A 9,171-nucleotide genomic window follows, 5' to 3' on the forward strand; every position below is an offset into this window, starting at 1 on the left:
TGCGAGGAAAAGGCTCAGAATTCCGAGCCCACCCGCTGGCGGTGATGCAGGGCAGTCTGGAGCGACTGCTGATGCTGACATCTGGTCCGGACTGAAGGACCTGACAACGATTACGGACATGTCGTCTACTGTCACTGCATATGATTCTCTCAACATTGAAAGAATGGTGGAGGATTATATGAGTGACCGCATCCAAGTAGGCACGTCACACAGTCCGTACTTATACTGGCAGGAAAAAGAGGCAATTTGGAGGCCCTTACACAAACTGGCTTTATTCTACCTAAGTTGCCCTCCCACAAGTGTGTACTCCGAAAGAGTGTTTAGTGCCGCCGCTCACCTCAGGGAGCTGAGATGGTGGATTCCAGTGGGGACGAATTGATAATCTGTGAGGAGGGGGATGTACACGGTGATATATCGGAGGATGATGATGAGGTGGACATCTTGCCTCTGTAGAGCCAGTTTGTGCAAGGAGAGATTAATTGCTTCTTTTTTGGGGGGGTCCAAACCAACCCGTCATATCAGTCACAGTCGTGTGGCAGACCCTGTCACTGAAATGATGGGTTGGTTAAAGTGTGCATGTCCTGTTTTGTTTATACAACATAAGGGTGGGTGGGAGGGCCCAAGGACAATTCCATCTTGCACCTCTTTTTTCTTTTATTTTTCTTTGCGTCATGTGCTGTTTGGGGAGGGTTTTTTGGAAGGGACATCCTGCGTGACACTGCAGTGCCACTCCTAAATGGGCCCGGTGTTTGTGTCGGCCACTAGGGTCGCTTATCTTACTCACACAGTCAGCTACCTCATTGCGCCTCTTTTTTTCTTTGCGTCATGTGCTGTTTGGGGAGGGTTTTTTGGAAGGGACATCCTGCGTGACACTGCAGTGCCACTCCTAAATGGGCCCGGTGTTTGTGTCGGCCACTACGGTCGCTAATCTTACTCACACAGCTACCTCATTGCGCCTCTTTTTTTCTTTGCGTCATGTGCTGTTTGGGGAGGGTTTTTTGGAAGGGACATCCTGCGTGACACTGCAGTGCCACTCCTAAATGGGCCCGGTGTTTGTGTCGGCCACTAGGGTCGCTTATCTTACTCTCACAGTCAGCTACCTCATTGCGCCTCTTTTTTTCTTTGCGTCATGTGCTGTTTGGGGAGTGTTTTTTGGAAGGGCCATCCTGCGTGACACTGCAGTGCCACTCCTAGATGGGCCCGGTGTTTGTGTCGGCCACTAGGGTCGCTTATCTTACTCACACAGCTACCTCATTGCGCCTCTTTTTTTCTTTGCGTCATGTGCTGTTTGGGGAGGGTTTTTTGGAAGGGACATCCTGCGTGACACTGCAGTGCCACTCCTAAATGGGCCCGGTGTTTGTGTCGGCCACTAGGGTCGCTAATCTTACTCACACAGCTACCTCATTGCGCCTCTTTTTTTCTTTGCGTCATGTGCTGTTTGGGGAGGGTTTTTTGGAAGGGCCATCCTGCGTGACACTGCAGTGCCACTCCTAGATGGGCCCGGTGTTTGTGTCGGCCACTAGGGTCGCTAATCTTACTCACACAGCTACCTCATTGCGCCTCTTTTTTTCTTTGCGTCATGTGCTGTTTGGGGAGGGTTTTTTGGAAGGGACATCCTGCGTGACACTGCAGTGCCACTCCTAGATGGGCCAGGTGTTTGTGTCGGCCACTAGGGTCGCTTAGCTTAGTCATCCAGCGACCTCGGTGCAAATTTTAGGACTAAAAATAATATTGTGAGGTGTGAGGTATTCAGAATAGACTGAAAATGAGTGGAAATTATGGTTTTTGAGGTTAATAATAATATGGGATCAAAATGACCCCCAAATTCTATGATTTAAGCTGTTTTTTAGGGTTTTTTGAAAAAAACACCCGAATCCAAAACACACCCGAATCCGACAAAAAAAATTCGGTGAGGTTTTGCCAAAACGCGGTCGAACCCAAAACACGGCCGCGGAACCGAACCCAAAACACAAAACCCGAAAAATTTCAGGCGCTCATCTCTAGAGAAAACCAGATGGTTTCCCTCCACTGATGGCACAGCATAAACAAATATTTATTTATTCTTTTGCAAGGTGGGGAGACTCGGAGCATAACCCCGCCCCCGGGCTGTGATGTTGCCTGCCACCTCATTGCGCTAGCCTTGTTTTTCAGGATAATACAGACTTACAAGTATGTTGAAACCTACACGCTGTCAGGCACCGATGTTACGTTCTAGATGGAGATGACTGAGGCTCAGCACCTGCCACAACCTACATTGCAATCAAAGTGGGATTTGTGTTCCAGTATTTTCTATCACAGGGTGTAGCAACGTGTGGCACTCCAGCTGGTGTTGTACTGTACATCTCACAGCATGGCCTGACAGTGTTTTAACAGGGCAGATGTATAGTTTTAACAGGGCAGATGGGATGTATAGTTCCACAGGTTGCCTACCCCTGTTTTATTATATACTGTAGTAGCTGCACTTATGGAAAATAAATGTAAACATTCAGCGAACCAGCAGAATTTTAACATGTGCAACCAGCAATTTATAGAACCATTAAGCATAAAAATCACTATTCAAATGGTTCCTTCACATACACTGTACAGTGGTGGCAGCCATTTTGGGGCCTGAACAGTACCAGCAATAGATCAGGCCTCGTGGATAGTAGTTGGGCCTCATGGAGGTCACTAGGTCCGAGCAAACTGACAGGCTCATACCGGTTCAGTCCATACTATGGGGTATATTTACTAAAATTCGTATCTGTGTCGATTTGGAGTGTAATTAAACACGAATGACATCGAATGTGTGAATTTGCAACTTTTTGTTTTTATTACGCCTCATTTACTAAGCTGTCGTATTTTGATTATTTTCATTTATCGATGTCGATGTCATTCGTGGTTTTTAATGGTAGAATGCGGCCGATTTTGTGTTTTTGCGGCCGTGTTGTTTTTTTTTTTTTTTACGAATGAGTTATTTGAATGTTACGGCAGTGTTTTTCCGTTCCCGGCCGCGATTTTGGTCTAACTTTCGTTTTTGTCACTCGTCCGTGATTGGTTTGTTTAGTGATGGAGGAGTGTCTGTGCTCATTACTATAAAAACGCCCCAAACCGTCCGTACCTCGTGGGTTTAGCTAGTGGAGAGGTGAGAGGAAGTGGTGTTTGGTGTTGGTGAGTAGTTTGGAGTATTTTGTGGTTTGGAGGTGGTTTTTTGAGATTGTTGAGTGCTGTACTATGTGTGTAAGTAGTCTTGTCATACTTGTTGTGTAGTTATTTAAAAGTCTGTTTTATTTTTTGTCTTTGTAAAAATGTTTTACAGTCTATTGTCATTGTTTGTGAGTGAATTAGTGTGTGTGTGTGTGTGTGTGTGTGTGTGTTTGGTGTGGTGCGTAGTGGTAGTGGAGGAGTGTGTTTTTTTTTTTTAATATTTGTTATTTGTCCTGAATATGTCCCAGTCAGAGGTGAGTGAGAGGGAGGAGGTGAGTGAGGTGGAGGAGGTGAGTGAGGCAGAGAGGGAGGTTGTTGCTGCGGCCTCGAGTGATAGTGACGGTGCTGTGGCTCCGCAGCCACGCACCACTACAAAGACTGGGCGCAATGTTAAATTCAGCTATGCAGAGAATGTGGCATTGGTGCGGGAGCTGATGAAACATCATCATCATCATCATCATCTGTTTGGGCATGATGCTGCCAAGGTACCTTCACGCAGGAAGAGTGTTCTGTGGGGGAAGGTAGTAACGGCAGTTAATAGTCAGGGTGTGGTGAGGAGGACCGAGGACACGTGTCGTAAGCGCTTCTACGATATCAAGCGCCGTGTCAAGGCGAAGATGGCCAAGGAGGCAAAGTCTGCCAGGCAAACGGGGTGGCCATCCCTTCATAGCGTCATATCGCGATTGGGAGGAGCCTGTGTGGTCCCTTATTCCGCCTGAAGTGGTTGGTGCGACTCATGTCCAGGATTCGGATCGTCCAAGGCAGGATGGTTTGTGGTTTAATATTTATATTATTTTAACATATTTGCTTTGTCCTTAGTTGTGTGAAATGTATTGTAGCTGATTCTGTTTGTAAGTGGCTTAAATATTGTAATGTGTTGGTGATGTTTTTTTTAACATAAATAGTTATGTTATTTCCCATTGTTTTGTGAAGTTAGCAGTTGGCCTGTCCCTTTTGCAGCATTTTTTTTTTTTTTTTACATGTATATATTTTTTTTCCATTTAAATGAAATGTGACTCGTGTTTTCAGGAATGTTTAATCCATTGTTTTTTTTATTTTTTGGGGGGGTTAATGTATGTTGTTGTGGATAGGGCTTTGTGTGGAAGATGTGATTTTTGCCGCCTAAAAATTTTATACTTTTAAAATGTAAATAATATATTTGTTTATTGTGAGTTATTTGTGGCTACAATTTTTATGTTTCTAACAGACTAATATTCTTGTTGTTTAAAAGTTCCACGGTTGGTTTTGTAGTTGTATAATATTGTTAATTATGCATCTTAGGGCAGCCATGTCCAAACTGTGGCCCACCAGCTGTTGTGAAACTACATATCCCAGCATGCCCTGACACAGCTTAAGCATTCTGACAAAAAAACTGGGTCAGGGCATGCTGGGATATGTAGTTTCACAACAGCTGGAGGGCTGCAGTTTGGACAGGCCTGCCTTAGGGTATGGATTGTTTGTTGTAATTGGTTCATGATTAAAGTATACACACCCAATGAACTCAGCCATAAAAGCATAAGCCAAGTTTAGTGTAATAGTCTTAATGTTCTTCATATGTCCACATCACAATAATGTTTTGGAGTAAATATGTATTCACAATTTACTGAACATAAGGTCAAAATTCATGTTTCAACAGTACGAAAGAGAGCCAGCACAGCCAGGTCACAAACCACACAGGCAAGTGATGCGGATGCTGGCGATGCAGGTAAGAATGTTGTGGGTACACATATTCTTTAAACACATAGGGCTCTATTCAAAAAGCAGTGTAAAGAGTGGAGCAGTGAGTCAGTGGAGTAGTTGGCCATGGCAACCAATCAGTGGCTCAGTATAATTTTAAAGTATGCAAATTATAAATGTAACGTTAATGCTGATTGGTTGCCATGGACAACTTCTCCACTGGCTCACTTCTCCACACTTTTCACTTCTTCATGAATAAGCCCCATATAAATACAGAATTATAATGTTTTTATTATCCCATAGGAACTTCATCATCGCACCACACTCCACTAAGACGACATTCGCAGGGGTCTGGCAGTCTCCAGAAGATGGGTAGTAAGAGACGCCGACTTGAGCCCGTACCTACACCCGCATCCTCACCACCACAACGGCGCATCTCAACTGTGTTGCTTCAGCCACCCGATGCCATTTTGGCCAATCCACAAACCGATGAGCCTCAATCCCCTCAGCTGTCTGGTGAGTAAACCTTATTTCTTAAAATTCAATGCATTTTACACAGTGTTTTCCAAAATTAAACAAAAGCACACACTCATCCTTGTAGTAAGCAACACCAGCAAACACATGTGGGTAACGTTACTACGATGGAACTTCTATTTAAGATGTGATGTTGCCCATACCAACCAATACTATTCTTCGTAACATTAATACAGCACCTTCTCCAATATACTCCCTGCAATGTTATTGGTTGCTATGGACAACATCCCATCTTAAAAACAAATTCAATGTTATTAATTTGACCCCATGGTAAGCATTCTTTCGTGGTACACATCTCAAATTAACAATATGCGCTACATAGGTGTTGCCACTTCTGCCAAACATATTTGTAAGTATATGTTTTTTCACTATAATTGAAAATGTTTACTGGTAAAGACTGACATCCTTTAACAATGTATGAGTGCATTGTTGTACACATTTAATGTATTCTGTTTTTTGGCTAAAAGGAAGCTTTAAACAGAATATGTAAAGTGTGTAATGTAGTATTTTTACAGGTCAACGTGTTTGACCATTACGTTAAGCTCATAGCCCATCATTTACCTTAAAGATTGTTGTAATGAGTAGGGAACCAAAGAAGTGATATTTTGAAAATATAATGCCCAATATCATCATAAGTTTAGGCCACACTCTATTTATATTTTTCAACATGCATATTAAGAAGTAATGCATGTTGTCGTAAAGCACAATAAAAGCAGAAGCCCAACAGTAACTAAATTGTGACTGTCTTCAACCCCATACAGATCCAGACATCATGCCCCAGGATACCCAGCAGGAAACGGACTTGCAGCAAACTTACACACTACACCTGCAAGCAGTTGATCCTAACCAGCCACCCACGCCGGCTGAGATTACTCCCCCACCCCAAACAACCCCCACCCAACAAGTGAGCCCAACACCACCCCAGCCACAAATGGGACAAGACTTTTGGTCCAGTTGGACCACACAACAGGCCCAACATTATGCCTGTCTGCAAAACCACCGCCAATACCTTGCCAGTCTGCCACATCATCTACCGAGACTGAGTAGAAACTCAGACAGACTGATTGTTCAACTTGGCAGAGTGGCCAATAGCATGGAACAAATGAGAGCAGACAACAGCCAAATGATAGGAAGCTTTCAACGCATCATGGATGAACAAAACCGCCAGCAACAAGCCCTCATACAACTAATCCAGAACAATCAGATGATCACAGAAAGTATGTCCAGAATAGTTGCCAACAACACAGCCGCAACAACACAACTGACAGCAAGCATCAACAACTTGAGCCAAAACATCAATTTGTTAGCAGCACAGCAACAAGGCTCAAGCTCAGGGACAACCACACCTAGCCAGACCCCAATTTCCTCCCCAGTTAGGCGATCAAGCAGAACACGGCCCAATGTGCCAACAGAATCCTCTGCAGCCACCAAAAAAAGCACACGAAAATGAGCAAGCAAAAAAACAAAAAATAAAGTATTGTCCCATATCACTCACGATTCTAGATTTGTGTCCAACACCAGAGCCGGCCTTAGGCATAGGCAAACTAGGCAAATGCCTAGGGCATTTGGTATGCTTAGGGGCACCAGCAGGTTCTGATGATTAAAATGATATGCGGCATGCCTATATTCTGTGTGTGACTGCGGCTGTATCTGCATACGAAATGCTACGCTGCAGTGTGTTCCTGGAAATCACTGTAATGTAGCATTTCGTATGCAGATACAGCCACAGTCGCACACAGAATATAAGCATGCTGAATATCATTTTAATCAGCAGAAGCTGCTTCTGCATCCTAGCCACATAGTAATGCAAATAAGATGCATTTTTATAAACAAAAAGCGCCCGACGTTAGATCTGCCAGCAGACTCATGCCAGGCATCTCCTGCAGAACTAGTGGCAGTGCTAGGGGGCACCAGCCAAAATCTTGCCTAGGGCATCATATTGGTTAGGGCCGGCTCTGTCCAACACAATTATAGTGTTTAAGATAATAAAGAATTCAAATGCTATATGTGTAATGTTTACTTTGCTATTTACTGACAGTGTAATCTGAAATGTTATTGAGTAATTGTAAACAACATGGCTAATATCAAACAAAAACGCTTCACAAACATAATTCATACATACATATATTTTATGTTAGCCAATGTTGAGTTACATAAATTAAGACTTACCTGTAAAATGACGCATAATCAGTTACTGGCTTACCTGCCTCCCTACATCTGTACTCACACTGTGGCAAGATGTTTCTATCTCCTCTACTTGCTGACCGTTTACTTCATGTGTGCAATCTATGGCACCCAGCACATTGGGCATGCCTGCAAGCTCATAGAAAGATACCCTGACTGCATGCCACTGCCACTCCTGGGTAGGGAAGCAGATAGAGGCATCTATGTGTGGATACAAAGCATCCCAAACCTGAGTGGACATTTCAAAATATAAGGTGAATCAGAATCAGCTTTATTGGCCAGGTATACTTGCGTATACTAGGAATTTGTCTTCGGTTTGCTATACAACAGCCAAGTAGGTAACAGGTAAGCAGGTGTGTGTGTGTGTGTGTGTGGGGGGGGGGGGGGGGGGGTGAGTGTCATGACGTGTTTAAAATACAATACTGTGTTAGAGTACATAACAGAAGCACAACTTAGACATAGAGGAGTATGTATGTGTTAACTTACCCGATTTTAAAATTTAGAAAAGGTGGCCTGTGAGATAGCAATTACATCACCAGTCACAGCGTGAAAGCTGCCAGTAGCCATAAAGTGCAACACAGGCAGGAGTTTGTCCAGGCCTGAGACAGAGCGAGAGCGTGCTGTCTCAGGGTCTAAGTCCAGTTTGACAAGGTCATACAGACGGGAAATGATGTTTGTATGTAGCCAGAACATCTGTATGAGGTGGTCAACGGCCAATGTGTTAAAGTTTAAACGCCCCCTAAAAGTCATTTGAAAAACTGATTATTAGACACTTAAAGGGCGTTATACCGGCCACTCTTGATCAGTTCCAATTTGCATATAGGGCAAATAGATCTACCGATGATGCAGCCCTTACTTTATTTCACCATGCGCTTACTCATCTGGAAAATAAGGATTCTTCAGTGAGAATTTTATTAGTTGACTATAGTTCGGCGTTTAACACCGTTGTTCCCATTTCTCTAATTAACAAATTGACCCAGTTAGGTGGACAGTTTTGTCTGCAGATGGATCTTTGACTTCTTAACCAATAGGCCTCAGGCAGTCAAGATCAACAATAAAATTACAAATGAGGTAACGATTAGCACAGGCGTGCCACAGGGATGTGTGCTGAGTCCATTGCTTTATTCCTTGTTCACCCACGACTGTGTTTCTAAATCAGATAAGGTGCACATACTTAAATTTGCAGATGACATTGCCATCATAGGGCTTATTAGTGGGAGCGATGACTCAGAATTTATATTTGAAGTAAGTAGGCTAGAGAAATGGAGCCAGGATAATCATCTAATTCTTAACGTTAAAAAGACAAAAGAGATGATCTTGGATTTTAGGACAACCCATCGGTACACTTACAGTCCTTTGGTTCTGGACAAGCAAGAGGTCGAGACAGTGATATCCTTTAAATTTTTGGGTATGATCATATCGAATGATTTGTCATGGTACTGCCATATTGACAATGCCATAAAGAAAGCTCAACAACGGTTATATTTTTTAAGGAAACTGCGTTCTGCAGGAATATCTGAGCCAATTTTAGTCAACTTTTACTCTTGTACTATTGAGAGTGTGCTTACTTACGGTATTCCCGTTTGGTATGGA

The 9,171-nt window shown here is 43.3% G+C and overlaps 1 protein-coding gene across 1 annotated transcript; it reads left to right on the top strand.

Annotated features, from left to right (window-relative positions):
- The first annotated feature begins 3,800 nt into the window (after positions 1–3,800).
- On the top strand, positions 3,801–7,006 carry LOC135050830 (uncharacterized). The gene is made up of 5 exons (XM_063957133.1): positions 3,801–3,826; positions 4,003–4,034; positions 4,820–4,888; positions 5,164–5,376; positions 6,156–7,006. The coding sequence occupies exons 1-5, from the start codon at positions 3,801–3,803 to the stop codon at positions 6,842–6,844; spliced, it is 1,029 nt and encodes a 342-aa protein (XP_063813203.1). The 3' UTR covers positions 6,845–7,006.
- Positions 7,007–9,171: the final 2,165 nt, after the last annotated feature.

Source organism: Pseudophryne corroboree, chromosome 1, assembly GCF_028390025.1.
Source record: "Pseudophryne corroboree isolate aPseCor3 chromosome 1, aPseCor3.hap2, whole genome shotgun sequence".
Taxonomy (NCBI): domain Eukaryota; kingdom Metazoa; phylum Chordata; class Amphibia; order Anura; family Myobatrachidae; genus Pseudophryne; species Pseudophryne corroboree.